The following is a 26,356-nucleotide window of genomic DNA, read 5'->3' on the forward strand; positions in this document are numbered from 1 at the left end:
GGTGTCAAGGGCGCCCGGCGACGAGGGTCAGCAAGCCTGATGGAGCAAGGGCCCAGGCTGCCCGGCGCCATCACAGAGCCAGCTGCCCAGCAGGGGAGGGGAGACAGCTCGCTGAGGAGGTCAGTTCCCTGCCATCCAGGGTGAAACTCAAAGCCACACTAACATTTCGTCAAGGAAATGGAGAGAAAGTTCTTACCTGTTGCAGATTTTTCCTTTTGTTCTCCAGATTCCCCAGGATGACTTTTGTTTTTGATGTTGCCATTATTTTTACAAATTTCCTGGAGGAGAAACAAAGGGACATGTTATTCCCTCTAGGACACCCTATCTCCTCATGGTGAGGACAGAGGAGAGCCACAGAAATTGGAGCAAGGCAGGGCCGGAGAAAACGTGTTTGGCCATCTCAGGAATGCAGAGCAATGTGGCATTTCTGTGAAGTCCTCACTCTTGCCTGATTGCCTGCTTTAAGTCATTTTCACCCAAACTGTAGTCACAGCTTTTGGCTGTCCCCACCCCTCTCTTGGAGAGTAGAACAGGGAGCAGGGTTCCGAGAGTGGGCGGCCAGGTCTCCCCAGGACAAGGATAGACAGGGGCAGAAGGGACTTACGGTCCTCCTGCGGCGGGAGTCCTCGTGACCATTGCTGTCACTGGAGGAGGTCTGGCTCATGAGATGTTCGTGGGACCCGTTGCTGCCCAGGCTCCCGTAGCCGCTGGAGCCGCTGTGGGGGACAGGCTGGGGACACAGCAGACAGGAAGGTATTGGACGCGGTTCAGGGGGTGTGTGCGGCTGACACTGTGGGGTTAGTGCCCCCCCCGCACACCTATCTCACAGAGAGGCTGTCACCTGCCTGGGGTGCTGTGGGAGGACAGGTGGGGCTGGGCTGGCTGGCAGGGTCAGGCTTCCCAGGTCCTGGTACGGTGACCCCCTCCCACCCATTGCGCCCGTGGGGGGCCATGAGCGGGTTGGCAGCAGGGCCTCAGGGGTGGACTCAGGGGCTGGGTGTGTCTTTCAGTCACTTGCTCAGGACTACAGTTCAGACACAGGCACCCCAAATATGCAAGGGGTGCCACCCCCAACTCTGCAAGCCACAGGTGTGCCCGACTGTCCAGGCCCAGACCACAGATGGCGCAGAGTGGAGCTGGATGGAGTGAGATGGCCAGCCCAGGTCTCTGGGCAGCTCCGGGCCACTGGCACAGGGGACAGGAGGGCGTGTAGGCAGCATACCCACCTGGAGCAGCAGCCGGTGGATCTGCTCTGTGAGCCCCTGAATGCGGGGGGGCGGGTCCTTCTCCTCCACTGGAGACTGAGCTGAGAACACGTCCTCATTCAAAGGGCCCCTGTGCAGTTTTAACTGGTCTGTCAGCTGGGCCCCCTGCTGCACAGCCCTGCTGGCCTCCTCCCTGCACACCCCTGGGCTGCTACCCACCCCTCCCTCCTGCTCACTGCTCTGCTGTAGGAGATCCCGCCCACCTGGAGTCACAGGCACATGACAGGAGGTGGCTTGGGTCCTGGCCACCCAGTCCTGCCCTCTGCCACCTGCTGGTGGGGGAAATGAGGGTCCCCGGGCTGCCCCAGGCCCTGGGAGCACTCACACCCTGACTCTGTGTCTGCCGATGATGAAGGAGATCTTCCTGCTCCATGGGTTGATGAAGCTGGACCAGCTGGTATCCAGAGTGACGTACTCGCCGTTCCGGGCACGGAACCGAATGGGAGAATAGTCGAAGGGCTGCCCACCGGATTGTACAACTGTGAGAGTGGGAGCCATGTGGGCATGAGGACAGGTGTCTCGTGCTCTTGGGAAGAGGAGAGCTGAGGGGCACTCCACTCTGGAGTCAGCTCAGAACTTTATAAGGGGCCAACCTCCTCGACCCTATGGCTTTCAAACACCCCCCCTCCACACACAACTTGGCTTTAAATTGCAACAGTGGGCTGTTTCTAGAAGTTTCCAGAAGTGCCACCACAGATCTCAGGACATGCACCTCTGCTACCCTTGACTGGTCTTCTTCAGGATGCTCGGTGTTCCCTGTGTCTGCAAGACCTGGGCTTGGTGGGGACATGGATCACCCACTCCCTTGGCCTGGTCAGTGCCTCTGTCACCACAGCTGAACCTGCCCCCCCCTCCCCCACCTGCCAGGGAAGCTTTCAGGTCCCACAAAGGGACGCACGGGAGGTGATTACTCTCAACTGACAGAGAGAGGTAGTGGGCACAGAGCCACAGCATCTGTCCCCACATGCAGGAAACTGATGTGACCCACCTACACAGGGCACTGATCCCAGGCTTTCCCAGCAAATGGGACCTACTCTTTTTATGGATGGTGAGCATCAAAGGCCGGTCACTCGGGTGAAGTTGCAGGAGCATGGGGGTCTCAATCAGGTCCTGAGGTAGGTAGCCCAGGAGGGGGACCGCCCTGCAAGGCAAGCACAGGCATCATGCTCAGGGGTAGCCCCCGCTGGGCCTCAGCGCCCTCGCTGCCCTCCGGGGACCCCCTCCAGAACACTGCCTCCAGGCAGAGCAGCAGACCGGCTCTGGGAACCCTCCTGCTCCTCGGGAAAAAGTCACAGACTCTCAATTCCCCAAAGATCAAGGTTTGGGAATGAGGCTGACAGAGAACAGTGTTTCAATCAATTAGCAAACAGAAGCCTCCCCCCAGGTCTGGGATAGAAAACTTGGCCCTATGAAGCCCGGCCCAGTACAGGCTCAGGCCTGTAGCCGTGTGACTTAGCTGCTGAAAGAATAAATCATGATCATGTTTTTGCTGTTCCTCTTTCAAGATCTTTTCTTTTCTTCGTGTCATTAGCAAGTTCGACCAAATGGGGCTGGCATGGCCCTTTTTTTAAAAAAAAAAGTGTTGCCTGGACTCTGGAAAACTCTATGTGCCTCCTTTCCAGCTCCAGAGGGTTCCCTTGTCCTATTACTCTGGCCACTGTGTCTGTCTAGTCCCGCAGAGTCGCCGTAGGCTGGACGCCTTCGCTCTTCTCCTGCCACTGCTACTCTACCTTCTGGGGGAAGGTTTGGGGGTGACTTTCCTGGTGCCCCTTTGCCTCTGTGTTGGGCGTCCTCTGCCCACTCAGCTACTGTTCCCTCTCCTGGACGTGAGTCTCAGCCTTCCCCCTGGAGGCCAGTCTTCTTGCCTCTGAGCTGATGTTTCCTCCAACTCCTCAGCTCCAGTGGAAGAACATTCTCCAAGCCTTTAGAGCAAATCTTGCTCGTTTCCCAGTAGAATGGAACTTTCTTGTGGGCCCAGTGTTATTATTTGATTTTCTCCTCCTGGTCCAAAACACACTCTCTCCAGGCCTATGTTTTCCTTTGACAGGATATACAAAATGTTCCTGGCACCCTTCCAGGTCAAGGCTTGGCAAGGTGAGGGGGAGGAGGGGGAAGGGGAAAAGAGGAAGAGGAAGGAGAGGAAGAGGAGGAGAAAGAGGTGGAAGAGGGGACAGGAGAAGAAAGAAAGGGGGAAGGAGGACGGCGGTGGGGGGAAGGGGGAGGAGGAAGAGAGGAAGGGCAGAAGGGAAGGCAGGAGGAAGGGGGAGTGTGGGGAGGAGTCCTGGCCACCTGTCCAGCTGTCCTGTGCTCTGTGGCCTGTCCAGGGTGGGTGCCTGGTGCCTCTGTGCCAGGTGTAGGCAGTGGGGTGGCCTGGGTCCTTGTTAGCACCCGTGGAGGCCCCCTTGGCCCATTTGAGAAAAAGCCCAGAGTGCCGGTACACCCAGGTCCTCTCCCCCCAGGGCTTCTGAGGAAAGCTCTTCCCCAGCCCTGCCAGTAGCCAGTGGTATTTTCGGTGTCGTGCAGGAGGAGCTGGGGCAAGGCACTCCAGGGGCCTCACCCAAAGCCAGCCAACTCAGAACACTCTCACAGCAGTGCTCCCACTCCAGCTAGAGCGCCTCGGGCATGAGACGGAGCAGACTCTCTGGACCAGAACGGAGGTGATCCAGCACCCCTCTACCCCCCGCGCCGGGAGCAGTCTGTGGCACACAGGCCGGCATGTGCAGCTCTGCTGGGATCCTGCCAATGGTGTCTCCAGCTTTAACCCTAACCCTGGCCCAAGCCCACCACCGTGGCTGTGCCATCTTTCACTCACGTGCGATTCTAAAATGAGTTTCAACAGGATAATAAAGATATACTTAATGAAAACAATGCCCAGCTCCCACACACCCCCTTTACATAATATTCACATCGCAGGAGATTTTTAGTGCAATTCCAGAATGATTTCGTTGCCTATAGTTCAACTTTTTTGTGGATTCTCACCTCCGTAAAACCAACACACAGCCTTCATTTTAGCTACACAGCTTCAATGTCAAACAGGAACGTTCACTGAGCTTTACTTAATTGCCATGAGGGAACCACCAAGATCATGGTGAAACGCTAACCAGCATGTGACCGAATCAGCTGCTGTGAAGGGTACGGTCCTGACTTCAAGACAAGCCCAGTGCAGGGGGAGGTGGGGGAGAGGGGCGGCAGACGGGTCAGTGTCACGGCACACTTACCTTTCGTCCACATCCTGGAACAGACAATTTGGTGTATGTGTGGTCGTAAAAATTCTCTTTTCAGGAGGAATTCTAGGGGCTGAAAGAATAGAATTTTATATAGGTTTCTGATTCTAACAAATACACACTTAGCATAGTTCTACTACGGCTACTAGAAAATACCACATAGATTTGGATGGATGGGCAGCAAAGGAAGAAAATTCACAAGTAGACCCAGGAGAGAGCCCACCGCACGGGGAACGGACCCTACACTCGATGACTGCCAGCCAGCCTTCTTAACCTCCTTGTGGAGGGTTTAGTCCAGAAAGTGAAGAATCACCACATTCACAGAACTGTGTCGTGACCCATAGGCATCTCTTAACGAAATAACGGGGGAAGGCCAAATTCATGATTTTTAAGATCCAAGAGGGAGCTGAGCAAATTGTTTTTAAGAAATGAGTTAAGTCTTTAGATTCAAAATTCTCAGCAAACGTCCTTGTCTTGGGGACTTCGGAGTTTCTAGGGCGGGCAAAGGTGGTAGAATAATTTGCATAAAGGAAATCATCTATCCAGAATTTCCCTCAAACGCCAAGTTCATGGACAAAACACTCAAAATTCAAAGCTTCCTTCTTGAAGGAGACTCCCATCATATCAGGGAATAACTTGTTGAAATCTAAGTAACCCTCTAAATCTTTATAGACCGTGTGGAAGAGAATGTTCTCTGCAGACAAACTCACCAAACATTTCCCTCAGTTTAGGAAACACCTGTTTAAAAAAGATGACCTCATCAACCCCTGGGACAAGGTTCTGAGTACCAGGAAACGTGGACTGGACTGGGTCCCTGTGGTCGGTTACAGACGGTGCCTGCCCTCTGAGAATTCTGAAGCCATGTGGCTGAGTTGCCAGGATGAGGAAGGTTCCAGGCCAGGTATGGGGGCTGGTACCACACAAGGACCACGTCATGATGCCATTCAGTAGGAGGAGGTGGCCAGAAGGACAGAATCAGGGTGGCCAAACACCTTGGGGCCATTTGGGCTTCAAGGGAAAGCCCAGATCTGAGAAGTGAGCAGGACCACGGACGGACAGGTGGGATAAGCCTGCTGTGATGACTGGCTTTCTACATGTAGAGGAAGGGAGGAGAGAGCAGGAGCACAGACTGGGAGTCAGTGGGCCAGCCTGCCTAGAGAAGCCACTGCAAGTGGAGAGGGTGGAGAATGCAGGGGACAGTAGATGGGCCCAGGTCAGGGGGGCGGGGGCGTGGTTTGGGTTCTGAGCAGGCAGTTGTGTCCTGGCACTCTTCCGGGTGTGGGGGTGCATAAGGGTGGGAGGGGCTTGGGGACTTGGAGCTGAGGGCCATTCTCACTACACAGATGGAAGGCAGTGGCTGGGGAAGGGGGAGGGGCACTTGGGTTGTGGAACAGGCTAGTCATGGGTGGGATATGCCAGCACCCGGACCCCTGTAACAGACATGGGGAGGTGGTTGGGCCCCGGGTATGGGGAAGGCCAGGGGGCAAATGTGGGTATGCATCTAGAGGGAGATGGAGACGTTGCCCACGGCTGGGAGGCAAGGCCAGGGCTGGCGGTCAGCCTTACCGACATTAGGTGTGAACCAGGACCATCAACAAGGGACCAGACAGAGCCGCCTCCCACCCCTGGCCAGGCGGTTACCTTCGTAGCCCGAGTGTACTCTCTCGGCCAGCAGCACGCAGCACAGCTGGCCCCCGGTGCCCTGCGGGTCCCGCACCTTGACCAGGTAAGGTGTCATGCGGAACGGGTGGTAGTCAATCTCGTTCTCGTGGGTTTTCCCAACGCTGTGGAGGAGGCCCAGTTAGAGGTTTGCAATTAGGATGGAAGGAATTGTCCCTTCTTGCTAGTCACTGCTCCCCCAGTAGTGGCTCTTTCCAGAGCAGTCCTTTCATATGCTGTCTAGAAGCCTGCCACACAGAGCCAGGCCCCTTGCCTGGTAACCCGGGCCAAGCTTGGTGCTTTGGCCTGGGCCTGTGGTGTGTGCTTTGGCCCCACACGCTCAGATGCCCATGACATCAAGGGCAGACAGGAGAGTGAACAGCCCTGGGAGGTGGGAGGTCTCCCAGGAGCCCTGCTCCAGAGCACTTCCATCGGGGGTGGGGGGGATGGACATTGCTTCAATGGTGAGGCCCCAACCCCAGCTTCTGAGAGCACCCGGACCTGGCCAGGGGTTGCTCCTGACCCTGCAACTGGACACTCAAGCAGTCACCTTGTTTTGGGCCAAAAGCCTGCTGTTGGGAGAGCTAGAGAGCTGTGGGCTCTCCCTGGGAAAACACACATTTGAACTAAAGGCTGCATGTGTGTTTTGCGTCCTCCCTGGGGGACATGCCTTCCCAGTGAGGGGTCCTCAGGCAGCTTGCCAGGTGACAGACACCAAGTCCAGGCTCCCCAGGCTCTCTTTGTGGGGTACTGAAATCACCCCACTGTTGACCAGGCTGTCTCAACGTTTTGTTATGGAAATGATGTTCTCACATAGACTTTTTAGGAATATGCGCGCACGTGGCAGGGGCATGTCCCACAAAGCTTCTACCCTAAAGAACAGGGGTGCGGAGGGACACAGGGGTCATAGCACAGCAGGAACTGGTAGGGGGCAGTCCTACGTCTCCTCAACCCCGTAAGAGATGCTCAGGAGAGAAGGTTTGTGCCATTCTCAGTTGGGGAACACCTGTCACAGGCTTACCTGACGCGGCAGAAGAATGATTTCTCCTCCACGCATTCTTGAGTAAACGAATCTGAGAGAGAGAGTACAAAGTCAGCCATCTGAGAGCACAGTACAGACAGCACTCTGTTTCCCCCAAGCTATGGAGTCAGGGCGTGAATGCATATTTGCATGAGCAGAAAGTGAAGCCCTTAGAGATCATTCTTCACAGTACTGACTAAAGTCAAACATATTTCATGAATGTAGCACATACCAAATTATGGAATGCTAAAAGCTTACCACCAGCTGTTTACCAGTTTTGAAACAGTTCACAGGCTCCCACAAACACACCAACTAACAATTTAACTCCGGGAGACAGACTGATGGGCAGAATTTTTGCACATAAAGCCCTAAACGTTTCAACCCACATATTTTGGGGGGGATATTCAGTTCTAACAGAAGCAACTCAGGTCACTTCAAAGCTTATATCAATCTTTCTGTTAAAATGTTAACCTATTTCAAAATCTGAAACACCTAGCAAAAACATGATGTCACTCCAGCAGCATCATCAAAGATGAGGAAATGGTGTTTTCACAATATGGAATTTTTTAAAAAGGAAATCTTAGACATTGATCTTTCACATAAAGTTTCCTCTATTCAAAAGAAAGAGGAGAAGTAGGAAATCACTAGTAGGGGAAAATGGTGTAAAATTTCCAGCCTGGAAAGGCCCTAGAGAAGTCACCTGGTCCTTCTTTTTCGTTCAGACACAAACTCGGAGGCAATCATCCCAGGGAGCCGGTGCCGGCCCGTTTGTGCCATAAACCCACATGTGGAGTGATGTCCCTTCCACACAGTGACCTACAGGTTCTCATGACACACACTGCAAGCTTTAGGGACCTGACTGGGCAGTCCTTGGGTGGAATTCTGGAGAAGGTGGGCAGCTTTATATCCCAAACCAAAAGTGACCATCTCTTTTTGTGAGTCAATCCTAATGCCCAGGTAGCCCACTGTCAGGAAGGTACAGCTGGGGAACGCGGTGGTGGCGCTGGGCGGTGGTGGAATGGCAGCCTGGCTGGCCGGCTGACTACAAGCAGGAGGAGGTGGGGTGTGTGCAGCGGAGAGGGACCTGTGATCCAGGAGATCACGAATGAGGTCACACCTGTCTGAGTGACTCCCAGGCCCACTGTTTCCCATCACCTGTCCTGGCTGCTTAGTGTTTCTGCCCATGTGTTCACCTTCAGCTCTGAGGGACCAGGGCCCAGTGAGGGGCAGGCAGACAGATGCTGCCAGACTCACAGGTCAAGAGCGGGCTTCTGCTGGCCACTCTGCTCACTGAAAGCATTGGTGGGGTTGGGGGATGGGAGTAGTTGCAGGGAAGGCCTGAGCTGATCTGGTACCTTCTGCCAGGATCCCATGCCATGTTTCTGCTGAGACTTTTCTGGTCAACTATCCTGTCCCGTGCCTACATATGGGAAAGGCCTGCGCTGGCCACGGTAAGAGCGTCCAGGCTTCTGGACCCCGAATCCTCCCGGTCATGTGGGAGGAGGGGGACAAGGACAGGCCATGGAGCATGGCCTGCTGCCACAGCAGGGCTGTCCAGCCTGGCTGGGAAGCCTGACGCGAGGCAGGGCCGGCAGGGGGCGCATGGCTCAGCCTACGGTGCCCGCAAACCACCCCTGCCCCCGCCCTGGAAGGAGCAGCCCCCACGTTCTACACACCACAGATGAAGAAGCCCAGGCAGCTGGGCCACCGCCCTGGGGACCTCACCTGCTCCGCTACACATGCTCCAGGGCGGGAGCTTGTAAGGCGTGGTGGAGGCGTGGAACACGCTCACGTCATGAGGCGCCAGGAACTCCACAAACCTGGCGCCATAGAAGGCGTCCCTTTTACAGTGGAAGATGGAGGCAACTTGGTCAGAGATGTACAGGATCTTCCCAGTGACCAGGGACACGGCCGCAGCAAACATACCCTGGAAGGAAGCAGCAGCTGCATGAGGACAGGCTGCCCCTCCCCAAGGGTCACAGATCTGGGAGGTTAGGAGAGGCCTCTGGGCTCCCCCCTCCAGCCCCTTCCCTCTCGCTGGGACCCACAACCACAAACCTCTGCCAGCCCCTCTCTCTCCCAGGGTGCGGGGGGCCGCGGGGGAGGTGGTGCTGCCCGGGCAGCTAGAGGCTCCCGCCTGGGTTTGCTCCCAGCTGGCTAGTGGCCTGAGCCCTGGCCCAGAGCCCCAAGGGGGTTCCGCCACAGTGGGGACACCGGAAGGAGGAGATGGGAGGGATCGGGGGGCCCCACTCTCCAGACCAGTTTTGCCATGATGCCAGTAGGTCTGGATCCCCACCTGCCTTTATGTCTGCTCTCTGAGAAGCAGGAGCACAGGGGAAGGGACAACTCTCTTCCCTTCCCCTAGACCTCCAAGGGTGCCCCACCCTTATGGGGTGCTTAGAAAGGCACAGGCTTTGGAGTCTCACCAGCTGAGTTCAAATCCCAGCCCCCCACCCCCACAAAGGGAGCCTAAGGTCACCTGGTTACTGCTCAGTCAAGGTGGGACTTGCTCTTACACACACAAGGTTTGGGGGTGGATCAGCCATGACAGAAGGACTAACTCACAGAAAACAGCGGGAGTCCAACACGGTAGCTACGTCTGAGTCACGGACTTTACATTGTTATTTAAGGTCTTAGCTGACTTCCCAAAATTCCAGACTCTGTTGTCCTAAAGCCCCTGACTGCCGGTGCTCAGCCTCAGCCAACTCACCAGGGGAAGCTCCGCTTTCTGGGTTAAGACGTCACTAATGTCTGACACTTACCACATTCTTCACAATGAACTCGGAGGTGACACTCTCAATCTCTTCTATGGTGTAGGAGGGCACGTTGGCACTGCAGGGGTGGTTCTCACTGGACATGAGCAGCTGGTAATACTCCTCATTGGCTGCAGAGGAGACCAAGGGGGGCTGAAAATGGCCCCACCTCCCTGTGCTGGGGGCTCTACTCTTCTCATGAGAAAGGGGGCTACGCACACTATCTTCCTGGGACGTCAAGAGAACGGAGCGGAGAAATGTGAAGGCAAAGCAAACAGAAGTCTGTTTTAGTTTGAAAAATCTGAAGACCTTTGATTACAGAACTTTTTAGATGGTAAGTACACATTATTTTACATAACATGGGCACAGAGTTCCTCCTAACCCTCACTTTGCTGGCAATCACGACACAAGGCTGACATTTTCTCTTGGGATGGCTGTGGCAGTTTTTGCACCTGCTCCTTGGGGCCGGGACAGACACCCCCCATCCAGACAGAGTCCCTCACTCAAAAACACAAGATGCGAGAAATGACGCTGCAGGAGACTGGTCCCAACAGACCCCAAGGCCAGCGCCACTCACCCCACAACGTATATGGCTCTTGGGGGCAGACTATCGTGGGGCTGCCCACCCAGCACCTGAGGCTGGGGGCAGTCCTCAGGGAGGGGTGCTGGCAGACCTGCCCTTCAGAGAGCCTCCCCCCTCACCTGCAGTTTATGAGCACCTTTGGGTGGGCTGGCTGAGCACGGTGTCTGCTTTCATGGTATTAACCCTCACCAAACAGACACAGCCTTGGATAGGAGCTGGCAGAGAAATTTGGGGCTGCAGAGGGCACCCAGGAGGCCAGCGCATGCCAGCACACAGCAGAGCCCGGGCCCCCATGCCTGGTGCAAGCCCTCCCCACCAGACCTTACGGGACAGGCAATGACGCCCTTCCGACGAACGTTGTCCAAACATTAGAAGACACAAAGACTGTTTGAAATAGGACTTCATATCCATCGTTATCTGTGAGAAGCCTTGCCCTGCCTGTAAACTGATCACAGAATAAAGCCCACTGTCTGACCTTGAACTCAGCCTTCATGACTTCTCTGCTTTCATGCATTTCCAATGCACAGAGTCCCCTGGGACCTCAGCGTGTGTGTGTCGCATACGTGAAGGTAAAGTGGAGCAGGGGAGGGGCTCCCACATCTGCTGGGAGAGAACACCTCCCTCACCTGCCCTAACGAGATGCTGGCCTGGCTTCTGTCCCTGCTTACTGGTCATAAGGTACTGAAACAGTGAAGAAATTCCTCAAAGCACAGGTGGTTTCCTGTGTAACAAGGGCTCACCCCAGTGTTCGCTGCTATAAAATCAGGATGCCCATGTGGATACCTTCTCCAGGCTTCCTGCTGCTTTCTCTGACACGCTGGAGGAAACTTAAAAATTCTCAACGCTCCCATCCCCACTCCCACCGACAGACAGAGAGGCAAGGCTGCATGGACCTTTCTGACGGCCTAGAGCTAAAGCATCCTGATATGACCCTGAATGCAGGGGTCACGGCCCAAACCTCCAGGGATGGGTGTCTGCAGGAGTTCGATGAGCAGTCAAGTTCATGATTTGCTAGAAATGCTGGCACCTCCCCCACAGCGGTGTGTTCTACTACCCTGGAGACAGACCCAAAAGATGGGGTGGGGGGCAGCAGGGCACCTGCTCAGCGGGAGTCCAGCTGCAGCAGCAAGGGAAGGAAGACTCAGGGCTCTTGGAAGTTATATAAGGGGCTTGGAGTTTATTGAATGTCAAGGTTCTGAGCTGATGATGTAAATATTTTGGCAACTGCAGTGTTCGTTCGTGGATTCCTGCACTGCATCTATGAAGACTTCCGCACACGTGTTCTCAGGTGAAAGCCTTGGTCTAGACCATGGACCAGTCCTAAAAGCTCTTACAGTTTCTGTCACCTAATAAAAAGGTCCAAGCATGTCCACAATAGAAGCAGAATGTGGACCGTGGAGGGCTTACCACTGTGTGCTGGGGATGGAAGGAGGCACTCTGTCCTGGTTTCCTGGTTGAATAAAAGACAACCTGGATGGAAATCCATGCCTTTCTAGATGAACATGAAATGGACTGCCCAAGGTCTTAGGTGCAGGAGCTCTAAAGTACTGTCTTGTGAGGATAAGATCTGGCAAGATCTTGTTATTTTTCAAAGGAACAACCAGCCCTCAGCTCAACACTGTAGGTGTTACTCTGAAATTGCACTCGGAGCTGCTCATCTATTTCAGTGAACTCCAGCTCAGCTCCGGCCAGAGCCTGGAGGATGCTGGGCTCTCCTGACCTGACCCCATCCCACAGCAGAAAACCTTCACATCGTAAATACATTCCTTTTTATCAGCCGGTTTTCTACCTGTTTTGTTTTGTTTTGTTTTTTCCTCTAAAAGTCAAGTACAGTAGAAACGTTGTAAAGACTTCAGACTTCTAGAATTTCCTACTGCAATTTCAGGGTTGGGTTTTAGAAAGTCGACACAATCCACATTATTTCAACAAGTTGGGAACAAATACATGAGCCGGATGTACCTTTCACCTGCTTCACGCTCCTTAGCGCGTACTTCAAGGTGGCCAGTGTGCTGGCTTTCCCCTTGGCCTTCTTGTCTACTGGCAGGTGGACCTTCAGCTCCTTTAACGTTTTTATCAGCTCCTTGTGCGTGTCTGCTTTGGCGGACTGCTCGCTGTTACGGCAATAAAGAAAGAGGCGATCACATGTTAGCTTCCCGATTCCTCCTTCCTGCACTTCTAGTCCCATTTCTCATCCTGACGACTAAGATATTAGTCTGTGTGGTTCTCTGTGGAGCACTGCAGGATACACAGCACCCTTGGCCTTCTCCCTACCAGAGGCCAGAAGTCTCCTTGCCAACTGTGACCACCAAAGATGTCTCCTGATGCTGCCACCCATGTCCTGTGGAGATGGAAAGTTCTAGCCTAGAACCACTACACTCACCTAAGTGGGGACTGCAGAAGCCCACCCCATCTTGGGCTCTTTGCCCCACCCCCCAGGCTGGAGCTGGGCTTTGCCCCTCAAACCTGTGCCTTCCTGCCCTGTGTCAGACAGAAAAGGATAGAGCAATGGAAATGACAGAGGACAGCCAACTGGTGTCCTGTGGCAGAAACATGAATGAGGAACACAGGAAGACCATAAGGAGGGAAGAATTGTATGAAAGAGCTCTAAACATAAGGCTACAGAGATGGGAAGAAGACAAAACAGGTGGGCCCTTCCCTGTTTAGAGCAGAGAGTACAGAAAGAAAGCAGGAGTCAGGTCTCAGGAGAAGATGGCCAGATGCCCACACACCCAGGCCCGAGAGCTGGAGTTTGCTCCAGTGGTGATCCGAAAATGTCTGTGGGGGGCCATCTGGGTGGCTCAGGTGGCTAAGCGCCTGCCTTTGGCTCAGGTCATGATCCCAGGGTCCTAGGATCAAGTCCTGTGTCAGGCTCCCTGCTCAGTGGGGGGTCTGCTTCTCCCTCCCTCCCCACCCCCGCTCGTGCTCTCTCTCTTTCTTTCTCAGATAAATAAAATCTTAAAAAGAAAAGAAAATGTCTGTGGATGTGAAATTAAGGATACTGTTGTTACCAACACCTAGAAAGGGGGAGGAATGTTCCAGATGAACATGTCTATAGTGCAGACAAAGCCTGTGAAGGCAGAGCTGTAGGAGCTCCAGACCCGGAGCATCATAAGGGGCTCTGAGCAGCTGGGGTCTGAGAGGGCGAGGCCAGCTCCCAGCCCAGACAGCTGCACAGACCGACAGGTTCTAGCAGAGGCTTGCAAAATACCACATTACCCCCAAACTCACCTCCAATTACAAATCTCCAGTCCTCTGAGACCGTAAAGCAAGGGACTTGTGACTGGCCTTACCTGCAGCCACTTGCAGACGTGCTGTGTTCGGACTTTGCCATCATGAGGTCGAAGGTATTGGGACTGTGAGCACGAGAAATAAAGGCCAGTCTCAGAGGACTGCAGGTTCTGTCCACCCCCTCATCCAACCAGTGATGACAATCCAGATTATCCCACACACAGTAAGACAATTACAAGAAACACAGGGTTAAGATAAAGTCGGAGCGTAAGACCTTCAAGTCTCATGTACTGGGAGGACTGACAGAGCAAGGTCATGTTGTACAGACACCTGCTGCTAGTAGAGCCACCAGTCCCCCCGCTCCTGAGATCTCGCTATGCTCACTCGGCATCTATCCATCCGCAGTCAGGGGGTCAACATCAACAGCAGCATCATTATAGTAAATTTTAGTTATTCTCAATTAATAAGATTTTCTTTAAATGTTGAAAAACATGGGAATCATGATTTAAAGACCACAAAAGCGATCAGACAGTGGGACGAGATGCTGAAAAAACAGACAAGTGGCCTGGCCTCCATGGTCCGAAGGCCCCACCTACCCAGGGGGGGCGCTGGGCGGCCCCACCAGCATCCCCAGCTCCTGGCTGCCCCGGCAGTCCTGCCCCGGGGAGCAGTTCTCCTCAGTTTCATTCCCGCTGGAGCCACTGCACATGTGCACATCTTCCTGGAGCTGGGCTCCGCGGGGCTCAGTCTCCTCTGGCTCCTGGACAGGGGGACCGGGGCTTGGGGGGTACTCGGCATATCCGTTCATGTTGGCTCTGCAGTGAAGCTGGGGAGAGAGAAATGTCATCAGGCCCTGGGGAGTGCGGGCCGTCACACGGCCATCATGGGCAGTGCTCCCCAGAATTTTACCGCAGATGCCGGGAGCAGTCAGGGTCAATAACGGGTACTCTTTGTTCCTAGCCACTGGGCTCTTAGCTCCTCTCTCCTACCAGCTGGGAATCAGGAAGGCAGATGAATCCTGCGGCCACAGCCCCTAGTCATCAAACTGCTGTCGGATTAGCTGGGAGGCCACAAGAGGATGAAAGAGCATCAGTGGGCACCACCCAACACGTGGGGAGCCTTGGGGAAATCTCCCCAGGTGATGGCGGGGAGCAGCACCGTTCGGAAGTGTTGGCTATCACAAGCTACAGGAGAGACCAAGCCCAGGCTGTATGTAGGGGGAACCCCAGATGAGGCTGCAGAAGTAGGGAGACTTCAGGGAGAGAGGAGGTTGTGAAGCAGGTGTTGCTCTGTGAAGGGGGCCAAGAAGGTGGGAGCCCCAACAGCAGCATGGGGGTGCACGTGGCTGTAGGGGGGGGCATCACCAGGCCACGAAAGGGTTGGAAGTACCAGATAAATGATCTTTGTTGCATTTGTAAGGTCCTCACCACTGTGCTACATAAAAACTTGAACTTCCGTGTTTGGGGTAAGAATGTAGAGAGGGGCTGAAAGAGACAGACCAGCCCTTAAGGTTTTTGCAATAATTCTGGAAGACAACCCCGGGGATGAGCAGAAGCAGGGAGTATGCAAGGTGGGAGAGGTTCAACCAGGAGCCTAAGGATGGGGAGAGAGACGTCTTAGGGAGAGAAGGATCCAGTATGGTATCTTCTCAGGGTCCTGGCAGGAAGCAAAAGATGTTTGGGCCTGGAAGCTAGGCAGGCATGGGGAGGGGGAAGCTGTTACTACCCTGGGCCTGGAGGGCAGGAATTAAGGGTTACTGAAACCAGAGGAACCCAGACAACTTATAATTTGGGGGAACAGAGCTGGGGGTGTAAACCCTTGGCTTCTCTCTCCTCCTGACCTTTGTGGTCAGGAACCCAGATAGTAAGGGGACCCACTAGCACAGTCCCGGAAGGCCAGCCCCGGGCACTGAGTGGGGGAGGGAAGATCCCGAGGGCCCTGACTGAGCAGAGTCTCTGGGCGCAGGCAGTGTGCACCACACAGCTTCCAAGTGCTCCAAGGAACAGGCCAGACACCTGGTTGTTAGAGACAACTATACACACACACTGTTCCATATAACCCTTATGATCATTGACCACCAGATACCACATAACAGAGACCATTCTTCATTGTCTAGGGATGAGAAAACAGGCCAGTGACTTGATTGAGGCCACACAAGGCAGGTGACAATGCTGGATCCCAGGCCTGCCTGCTTCTGAAGATGAGGACCCATGGAGAATCCAACCACACCATTCTCTGGAAAACAGCAGGTCTCATCAGACCTTGTCTTGTATAGGAAGCAACAAATGGGAAAAAGCTAATGTGAGTCTTCCAAAAAGATGTGCAGCAAAGAGCAGATGAACACAACTTGCATGGCATGGGGAGACCAGCAGACTCAGAATGGCACCTACTCTGTAGCATAAAGAAAAATCAAGAAATGGTGGATTTAAGAAAACAAGTAATGAAGGATGAGCTGAAGCCACAGAGTGAGAGGAAAATGCCACCGTAGAACAGAGAATCATAAAGACCAAGTCCAGAGTAGATAACGAAGAAGATGGCCCCAGAAATGTGGAGGATGAGTGCGAGGAACTTAGAAAAGCACCAAGGAAAAGAGCAGCTACATCAGAGCTGTGTTTTTACCTGCAGGTAAAAATAGCTCTTTCTGAAAGAGATGTCACAACAGTGAAACAGAGACTCTAATGAAAGACACGTACCAAGAGAACCATTCCGGCTGAAGACAGACTTGGAACTGCCAGTCGAAGGACTCCTTGAACACCACGCAAAGTTACATGAAGAGTCCAAGCTTAGAGCTGTCCCGATGTAAAACGATGTTTTCAAGAGAAAAAAAAATCTACTCACATGCAAACAGGAAAAACAAACAGGTTACCTACAAAGGATGGAAAGTCACTGAGTCTTGGGCAGAAGATAACAGGCCCCAGAGTTGATACACGGAAGATGGTCTCCAAGGTTGTGGTCAAAGGGAGGAAAACCCAGAGAAGCAAGCCTGCTTGTTGTGGCTTCAGCAGCAGCAGGTGGCCAAGATCCTGACTCACAGAGAACCCAAAGCCCCAGACCAGTGAAACACCTGACCAAAGTTAGAAACAAAACAAGCAAGTCTACTCCTCAGTCTTTGTTTGGTCTGCTTGTTTTTTAACATTTCAGAGATGCCTTAGCTGACTCAAAGAGAACACGGAAAGTGCTCACTTTTGGAAAGACAGAGACCAGAGAATAAGGATGGGCTATCCCCACAAAGGGAAACACTGAAGATCCACAAACCTGGAGAGATGTTCAACCTCATTAGTCGTGAGGAAGATGCAAAGAATGAGGTCACCAAGAATCGACAGGACAGATGGCATCTAGTGTCCATCTGTGCAAGGTGGGGGACTTTGTGTGTTGTGGTCACTAATGGTCTTTCTGGACGGGACTCTGGGCATGCCCAGGACATTTTTATAACCCTCGCCCTTCCCCCTGCTAGGAGGCCTCTCCACTTCCCAGAAATGCCTGTATGTGTGCACAAAGACCCAGGAGTGTGCTGTATGGAGAGAGAAAACTATCCAAGGACCAACCACAGGGAGGCTACTGGCATCCCAACTTAGGCATCTTGTCCACTATCCAGTGGCCAGTGGATCCAGTCCCTGGCCAGTCCCAGCCTCAATTTCCAAATGGGGTCTGTGCCTCCCTGGCCCCACCCCAGTCCTCTGCTCCCCCTGGCTCAGAGCACAGCCCCAGTCTGCATGGGTGTCTGCAGCTCTGTGTGGCCTCCCTGGCTGCCTCCTGAGCATCTCCCATTGTGGCCGCCTCCTCGGCCCTGACCCTGAACTCTGACCCCAGGGACTTTGCACTTGCTGCTCCCTGGTGCCCACAGGACCCTGCCAAGAACCTGCTCATCCTGCACAAACAGCACTGACTCCTCCCCCACCTGCCCCACACCCCCTGCCTGGCTTCCGGTCCTCCAGTTCACCGCTGGACTCCACCCCAATGTGCAGGAGCTTCAGTTGTCCTCTGCTGTATCCCCAGAGCCCGCACATACAGTTAGCGACATCAAGCCTGGGACATCTGTGCTAGGGAATACTAGGTACCTACTAAAGATAGGAAAACAAGACACATCGACAGAGGAAGATTCTAGGACACCAAGGAACAAGTTATAGAACAATAAAGAACAACAGTGGGACAGACGGCATTTAGGCAGGGCTAGATGCCGTCTTCCACTGATTAACTCGCTCCGGACAACACACGGCGCTTCTGGACATCAGAGAATGGGACGGATGTCCTCCCTGCCCTCATGTCACTAACATCCCAGTGGGAACAAGAGATGATCCACAAGGGAATGGCATGTAATGGCTTAGAATGCTAAGCGGTCCAAGAAACAACAACAGAGCAGATGAGGGGTGCGGCATGGGAGATGCTGGGAGTGCCTCCGGAGAAGGCAAGTGCACTTTACCTTGTACCTGAGCCCCCGTGTGTGGTGCTGATTCACAGCCTCTTGACCGCTCTCTCCCCCAACCTGTGGCTGCGTCTGAGAAGACGCTCCCCTGATCCTCATGGCTTCACACCTGAGGCAGCCCGGAGTCTCTGGCCAGGCTGGCCACGCATGGCCTTAGCCGAAGCAGCCCACAATGTGGGTGGGCCCTTGCCTCCCCAGGTGCTGCGGAAGGGGCCAGGGAAGCAACTGGCCCAGAGGGACAGCACACCCCCTGGGGTGAACTTTGGCTGTGGGGGATGGGAGATAGGACAGGTCAGCAGGTAACCCCCCCATCCCTCCCTTGAATGGAGTTCGGAAGCTCTTCTTTCTATCCTTTCTTCTTGTCTTCTTTTCTTTTCTTTTTCTTTTTCTTTTTCTTTTTTTTTTTTTTCTTGTTGTCTTCTTTTCTGATGAGGCTTTCTGATGAGGCCCCCGCGGGCTAACAGACCAGCCTGTGTCCCAGCATCTCTGCTCCCCTGTTCGCTCACTCTCGCTCCCCCCAGTGAAATGCTAGCATCAGGTGTTCTGCTTTTAAGAGAACCCAAATGAAGACAGACTGAAGAAAGTGAGAGAGTGGGCCGGGAAGGTGCTAGAGAAAGAACATTGTAGGCTTGGGGTGGAGGGGCAACTGCAAAGGTCCTGAGGCAGGACATTTGAGGAAGGTGGTGCAGTCTGGAGCAGAGTGGGCAAGGAGGTCATACGGGGTCAGAACTGGATCACAGGGCACCTCACAAGGGCAGAGCAAGGACTCTGCTTTATTCTGAGTGAGATGGGAAACTGAGTTCTGTGCAACAGGATCTGACTTAAATTCTAATGGACTTACGGGCTGGAGGCAAGGAGACCTCTGCAGAGGTTCTCACTACAGTTCAGTAGAGTGGCCAACGGGCTACCCCAGGGGCAGGGGCAACAGCATTCCCTCTCTCCTACCCACCCGCCCCATCCCCAGTACCCTGCGCTTCATCCGTCCCATCCCACGGCCCTCCCCAGACAAGCAGCCCGTATCCCTTCTGTGAGTGAGGTGTAAAGGATGAGGGGTAAAGCGAGCTGCCCTGGATGGTAAGGGCATCAGTGGGTTCCACTGCTTCCTGACCCCGTGATCTTGGGCAAGTTCATGAGCCTCCCATGCCTTGTCTCCTCATCTGTAAGAGGGCTGACAGCAGCTCCTGCCTCTCATGGCTTGCTGGGAGGGTTCAATGTCACAGCCTGTATGTGCCAAGTGTCTGGGACGCAGCTGCAGCCAACAGAGGCTAGCTTCTATCATCACTGCCAATCACTGCAGGAAAACAGATGGGGTAACAAAATAATTTTTTAAAAGGAGGTATTTTGGGGCACCTGGGTGGCTCAGTGGGTTAAAGCCTCTGCCTTCTGCTCAGGTCATGATCCCAGGATCCTGAGATCGAGCCCCGCATCGGGCTCTCTGCTCAGCAGGGAGCCTGCTTCCCCCCCGCCCCCCGCCTCTGCCTGCCTCTCTGCCTACTTGTAATCTCTGTCTGTCACATAAATAAATAAATTCTTAAAAAAAAAAAAAAAGCAGGTATTTCATTGCCACCAGAGTGGTCTCTGGCTTGTATTTAAAAAGACAAGGGCTCAGCCTGCCATCCCCAGCTCAGGCAATGAAGACATACCCTGGACGGAGGCGTCACATGCTTTGCTTCGATGTGTGCCCCAGGGGCTTGTCTCTCCACTCCTCAAAAACTCCTGGCTTTGCTGCCCTCCCAGACCCTGCTCGAAAGTCTGAGTAAGATTCATTGAATAGGAGTCACAAGACTACCTTAGGTGAGATAAATCTTCGCAAAGAGGGGCAGACAAGCATGGCAGAAATGTGAAGCAACAAGCCAACCAAATCACCTGAAAATTCACTGTTCCAGAAAACGCACTGCTCAGCACCACTGGCTCTAATGGACAGACCTCATGTTGCCAAGTTGGCAAAACCAACTTGCTCATCAAAGCATACTTCGCCTCCTGCCTTCCACAAGCATTTACAGAGCACCAGCACGTGCCAGCCCTGCCGGGACCCTGGGCATCCCTGGGCAAACCTGGTTCCACCCCTGGGGAGAGGTGCTCATAGTCTGGGGCCCCAGAGGGCCCCAGAAAGGAAAGGACAGCCAGGCTGAAAAGGGGCTGCTGGGGAGGCTGGGGTGGACCTGTCCCTAGAGTCTCCTTGCTGCCCCCCTTTGCAGATGTCCGCCCATTAGCTCTGCCGCAGAGAATGGGCAGACTGAAGGCAGAGAGCTGGCCTGGACCCTGATGCTGGTCACGTGATCACGCCTTAAGCGCGAGGGCTGCCTTGACTGGACAGAGAAACATTTATAAAGAACAGTCTGCAGTGAGATCACAGTCTGGGACGGGCCTCACAATAATACCGGAGTGGGAGGAAGTGGGTGGGGGCAGGGAAGGAGAGGGGCCTCGAGCCAGCTGGTTAAAGCCGGCTGATGAATTCATGAGGGTTCATTACGCCATCCTCTCTACTTTCACATGTATTCATAGTTTCTGTGATCAATGGGGAAAAACACTGGGAATGAAAGCACAGCCTGGGCCTCGGGTCCACCCTCCACTGCCACCGCCAGGACTCCGGGACAGGTGAAAGCTTCTCACACTCAGAGCCCTTGAGCCTAAGGGGATGGTACTGCACTTCTTTGTGGAAATTATAAGTCAGTGTCTTTAATCCATGTATGTCCACAAAGCGAGTGCACCCGTGCGGCTAGCACCCAGCTCCAGAGGTAGAACCCTACCAGTCCCCCTCTGAGGCTGCTGGTGGCCCTCCCAGCCATCATGCACCCCCAGGATCACCACCAGCCTGACTTGTGACAGGAGGATGAATTCCGTCTGTTTTCACACTTTACAGAACAGGGCTTTCGCAGTCTGGACTTTGTGTCTCAGAGCCCATGGTAGTTTATAGCCGCAAATATTGTAACATGTTTGCTCCTTCCTGGTAGGAGCCAATTCCCTGAGGCCAGCCTGCTGTAATCTGGAGAAAATGTTTGTCCTGCTAAATAAACACCCGCGCTCTCCATGGCAACAGCTGGGTAACCGAGGAAAATGCAGTCCAAATATGGAAGGGAGGAAGGCAGGAGAGACGCATGTCTCGGCCTCACTAAGACTCCTTTGGATTCTCTCAACTCTGTTTCCAAAGCCTTAAATACACAGAAGCATGAGACTTAAAACAGTGACAAGGCAAAAACATCAGCTTCCTGGCCTCAGCGTCCACGGAAGGAGTTATTCCGGGTACCTGCGAACACCTGAGCTGTTCCACTGCTCCCTTGTCGCCTGCAGGAGCACGGGGATCCTGCAGGGCCGCTCAGGGCCGGAGTCCCCTCCACCACTGTTCCCTGCTGATAATGCCCGTGGCCATGACCGCCTGCCCTCCCTACTCACCTACTGCTTCTGATTTGCTCTGGACGAGGAAACACAGTAACAAGCTTGTCACAGACGTGGGGCTTAGAGAGTTGGAACCAAACAGTAGCTCAGGGAGAGTACCCATCAGAGGCTCCTGTCCAGACCTCCCCGGGTCTCTGCTGGGTCTGCAAGTGGACCAGCTTCCCAGGGGGTAGAGGGTGGGAGGGGCGTGGAGCAGGTGCACAGAGGGGTTATGTGTCTCGTCTTAGTTTTGCCCATAAGGGCAGTTTTCAGCATCCCTCTCCTTTTGACTAAATGCTGAGAGGTCCTGCCAGCCACTTAGTAACCCGGCCAAGCCTGGGTTGCTGAGGCCCGGCGAAGTTACATCACCATTTAAAAACAGAGCCATGCCCACCAGTATTTTTCTGAAAGTTGAGTGTGTGCACAAGAAACAGTGCCAACGAAGAGAACCTTTCCTCCGTCCTTCGAAGCATGGCAGACGTGGCTCATGGGGGAACGTTAGGGGATCTGAAGTCACATCAGACCCCTCTGTCCCCTGCGTAGGGGCCTGAGGAAATCATCCATAGAGTAACCAGAACCCAAAAACCTAGGAGTGGACACAGGCCTGGGAGGTTGCCTGATCTGAGCCCCTCTGTGCAGATGAGAAAACGGAGTCCCAGAACGGTGGCTGAGTCACCCCTCTCTGCCCAGCACCCCAGCCCCCACAGAAAGCCAGGCTGTGCTTGTTCTGTACCAGTGAATCACACCAAGATGCTGGTGACAGATCACGGAGGACACCCACAGTGCCATCTCTGAGCTGGCAGATCACGTAGCTTCCGCTTAAAAAAAGAGGAGCACTTTCCCTTATTTTACTCCTACACCTTACAAAAAGTGATTAACCTTGTATGTAAGAGCTCAATTTCCAATTAAAGCCTTCAGAGAGAGCCCTATTCATTCTCAGTCAAACCCAGCCCCAGACAAGAAACCCCAGATGGGGGTAGAGGGTGGGGTGTATCTCCTTTGCAGCCAGGGAGAAGGCAGTGGCCCCTGGTATCAGAAACAGGAGGTGAGCTGTATTCATAGAGGAGCTTCTGACGTGGTGCTGGTGTTCTTGACATTTGGGGGACCTGGGGCTCCTCCCCTCAAACTCCAGCCCACTCAGCATTCAGCACCCAATTGCAGGCTTTCGTAGAATGTCTGAAGCTCATCCCGACCCAGATCAAGACCCTCAGAATATGGAAAGACTCTGGAGACAGCCCAAGCCTGGGCGCAGCAGGCATCAGGGCCTTAGTTTCCCAATCTGTCAAGCCAAGGTGTTGCCCTGATTGATTTCGAGGGTTTTTTCTAGCTCTATTGTATGAATCAGCTTTCCATACTGCTCTCTTTTGTGGAGGTTACAGAAACCCTGGCAACAGGGTTCTCATCCCTTACCTGGCCTTCCTGGAGTGCTTAAGCAGGCCACTACCCACCCCCTGGTCCATGTCTACGCTTTGGCAGCCAAGGTGACCCACAAGAGATGGTGTGATTGGGGTGCCTGGGTGGCTCAGTGGGTTGAGTCTCTGCCTTTGACTCAGGTCATGATCTCAGGGTCCTGGGATCGAGCCCTGCATCAGGCTCTCTGCTCAGTGGGGAGCCTGCTTCCTCATCTCTCTGCCTGCCTCTCTGCCTACTTGTGATCTCTCTGTCAAATAAATCAATTCTTTTTAAAAATTATAAAAAAAAAAGATGGTGTGATTGCTGCATCACAAAGTGGGACCCTCTTCTACTTAGTCTGAGGAGAGGGAATAAACAGGGAGGTTGGGGAGAGGTAAAGGGGGTGGATTGTGGCTGTGGCCTCCCTGCCCCCAGGGTTCTAGGCCTAGCTTGGCCCTGGAACTTTCTTGCCTCTCTGCTCACCCAGTCCACAGGACCCATGGGCTGACCAGGTAATGCTCCTAGACCAGTGTCCATCAGTGGCCCTTCCCCAGCCTGAGACTTCCTGAGGAGGAAACCAGCTCCCTAAGGGGCCCTGCATGTTCCCAAGGACCGGTGGACTAAATCTCAGTTTCCTTAGCCTTTCCCGCCCTCTCTCCATGGGACGCAGGGAGGAGTGAGTGCGTCCTTAAAAGAAAATCATCTGCAGAACAACAGTCCCATGTGGCAGTCACTCAGTAGCTCCATGACCCTACACAAGTTGCCTAACCTCTCTGGATCTCACTTTCTCCATCTGTAAAATGGGGATAACAGTACTCGCCCCCCCACCACCATCCCCCAGGCCGGTTTTAAGCAGAGAAGAAGTCAAATAGCCCAGAAAATCCTGGGATCACGCCTCCATGAGCTGCAGGAGCCGCCGCCGCCCGCCCAGAGCCTGTCCACGGACCCCAGACCGCCCGGCCCAAGGCCCACCCTGGCGGTTACGTAACCAGCCCGGCTGCGGGACTGTGGCCGGCTCCCCAGCCTGGTGCCGCCGGCCCGTCCGCCCGCCGCGCCCGCAGCGCCCGTCGCGCCCGCCGAGCCCTCACCGAGCCGCGTCCCCGCCGGTCCGCGCGTCCGTCCGCGCGTCCGTCCGTCCACCCCACAGCCGCCGCGGACAGCAGCCCTTACCCCGCAGCGCCGCCGCCGCTGTCACATAGTGGAAAACGTGACTGCTCGCGCCGCGCCCGCCCCCGGCTCCCGCCATTGGCCGAAGCCCAGCCTTATCTGCATACTGGGGGGGCGGAGCCTCCGAGCACCTCGTGTCCGTTGGCTGCAGCGCCCGTCGCTCTCTTTACATAAGACGCACATGGAACTCCATGTTCACCGCGTCGGTTCCTCAATGGAGACGCGACGCGCTTGTCCCCCCTCCTCATCCTCCCGAGTGGTCCCTTCCACTTCCGGCCTCGGCGCCTTCCATTCAAGACCGCCGGCGTCTGCGGGCTCGGGGAGCATTGAGTGGTGCGTACCACCGCGGCCGGGGGGAGCCCGGCGCGGGACCGGACCAGCTCTGGGGCACCTCGGTCGGGCCGGGCGGACACCCAACGCTCCCTGAAGCTCAGACCTTGGAAGGCCGCCACCTTCGCCAACTGGCCCGGGGCGCGCCCCCGCGAGAAGCTGCCTGCGGACCTCTTTCATTCACTCCTTCCCATTCATTCATTTACTCACTCCCATTCATTCTCCGCCAGGCGCTGGAGCTGCCGGGGGGTGGGAGCGCCCGGTGCATGGCCACCGGGCCTCCGAGGTCCACCCTCGTTCGGCATCGACCAGGACGGCCAGCTTCCAGGCGGTCTTGCTGCTTTTTGAGATCACGTGTCGCAATATTTGATTCAGCAAATAGGGTCATTTTTACTAGGAGGAGGTACAAAAGAAATAAATGACGTGTTCCCAACCACGTCATCAAGGAAGAAGGACCGTTTCATTCCTGAAGAGGGACCGTAATCATTTGGGCGGTGTGGATCGTAGATTAACCAAGGCCAGAGTTACCCGCAGAAGGCCCACGGAGTGAGCAGTGCCTGAAGCCGGGCAACGAAAGGCTTTGGGGAAAGGAAGGTTTTCAGAAGGCTCAAGCTCCAAAGGCAACACGGGCCGGGGGCAGAGGGCTCTGGGAGACGGGGCTGGATCTGGACCACCATGGCTGTGGCCATTTTTCCTTCAGTAAGCATTGTCTGGGGTCCGTGAAGCCAGGAGAGAGTGGAACTTCCTCTCAGACCGGCTAGAGGCCTGATACCTGCTCCTAGGACATGAAAGAGCACACAGCCTCCAAGGCAGACTCTGAAAATGCAGGGTCCTTGCAGGGAGAGTGGGCTGGCTGGGCTCAGAAGGGCTGAAGGGGCTTCTGGTCTGTCCCTGCACTGGTCCTGTTCTTCCAGCAGGCAAACCCACACTCGGGAATTCCTGGGATGGAGTCACTTCTTTCCTTCTCCTTGGCAAGATGTGTATGCAACTTTGTCAGTCCCAGATGCAAACTGGAGCAAATAAAGTTAATCAGGATAGCCCTTCCCATGGAAGCCCTGGGGGGCCTGCTATGCGCGGCTCACACTCCAAGAGGATAGTGGCCCTCCTCTTGCTTCTCTGACACTGACTTCTAGACACCCTCCTCACCCCTCCCAGCACACACACACACACACCAAGCAAATCCAGGTCCAGCTGCACCCTGCACACACCCAAAAGCCTTTTGTTTCTTCACGCACATTGACGTCAGTGGTGAGCTCCATTGTTCTGGAAACAAGAGTAAACAGACAGCTCATCCAACATCACACACAGATTTCTTCTCCTCCTGCTCAGCTTTTCCTTAGTCCTGCTCCATATTCAACCTGTAGCCTAATGTCACATTCCTCTAGAACTCTTCAGAGCCTAACCAATTTACAGGGTCTTACAGCTAGTTTGTTTTTTGTTTTTTGTTTTTTTGTTTTTGGGAACTTTCATTCACTCCACAAATATTTGTGGAGACCTAAGTGTTGGGGGGCATGCAAAATGTATCTCATTGGCTCCTTTGTTTGTGATGTAGAAGAGGGGATCGCCTAGGACCAGGCTAATCCACGGGGAACACTCTGACTGAACCGAGAATCTTGAGAGAGTGTGTGTGTATGTGTGTGCATATGTGTGCATGTTGGAGCACTAAAGTGGTGGTGGGGAATGAATCCTTTCCTGGGCGTCCTACACGGGCCTAGAAATGTGTTGGGTTGGCTGTCACCTCTCACACAAAACCACTGGGAAAGCAAATTGTGTTAGCTCTAAGGAAGGCAGCCTGGGGGCAGGGGTGGTAAGCCAGTTTCCCCAGCTGCCTGGGGAATGCTGTCAGTGGAAGGAGCTGGCCTCTGGTGTCAGCCTTCACCCTGCCTCCCAGCCAAAGTCTGCTCTGTCCCTGCCCCTAGTCCAGATATACAAACCT

At 54.3% G+C, this 26,356-nt stretch overlaps 1 protein-coding gene across 2 annotated transcripts in view; it reads right to left on the reverse strand.

Moving 5' to 3' along the window:
- Window positions 1–24,735, reverse strand: part of PER2 (period circadian regulator 2) — a 37,503-nt gene extending 12,768 nt beyond the window's left edge. The window contains exons 1-14 of one of the 2 annotated variants that reach the window (XM_032857619.1): window positions 24,631–24,735; window positions 14,330–14,559; window positions 13,796–13,858; window positions 12,465–12,616; window positions 9,932–10,053; window positions 8,895–9,096; window positions 7,170–7,221; window positions 6,131–6,273; window positions 4,484–4,562; window positions 2,300–2,406; window positions 1,591–1,744; window positions 1,227–1,335; window positions 605–730; window positions 197–278 (exon numbers count right to left, since the gene is read on the reverse strand). In XM_032857619.1, coding sequence (XP_032713510.1) covers window positions 197–278; window positions 605–730; window positions 1,227–1,335; window positions 1,591–1,744; window positions 2,300–2,406; window positions 4,484–4,562; window positions 6,131–6,273; window positions 7,170–7,221; window positions 8,895–9,096; window positions 9,932–10,053; window positions 12,465–12,616; window positions 13,796–13,858; window positions 14,330–14,559; window positions 24,631–24,636 — 1,627 coding nt within the window. In that variant the 5' untranslated portion in view covers window positions 24,637–24,735. Of the gene's footprint in view, window positions 1–196; window positions 279–604; window positions 731–1,226; window positions 1,336–1,590; window positions 1,745–2,299; window positions 2,407–4,483; window positions 4,563–6,130; window positions 6,274–7,169; window positions 7,222–8,894; window positions 9,097–9,931; window positions 10,054–12,464; window positions 12,617–13,795; window positions 13,859–14,329; window positions 14,560–24,011; window positions 24,136–24,630 lie in introns of those variants that run through there. The other variant, XM_032857620.1, reaches the window with a different exon arrangement.
- Window positions 24,736–26,356: the final 1,621 nt, after the last annotated feature.

The sequence above is a fragment of the Lontra canadensis genome, unplaced genomic scaffold, assembly GCF_010015895.1.
Source record: "Lontra canadensis isolate GAN:19392208 unplaced genomic scaffold, GSC_riverotter_1.0 scaffold13, whole genome shotgun sequence".
In the NCBI taxonomy this organism is placed as follows: domain Eukaryota; kingdom Metazoa; phylum Chordata; class Mammalia; order Carnivora; family Mustelidae; genus Lontra; species Lontra canadensis.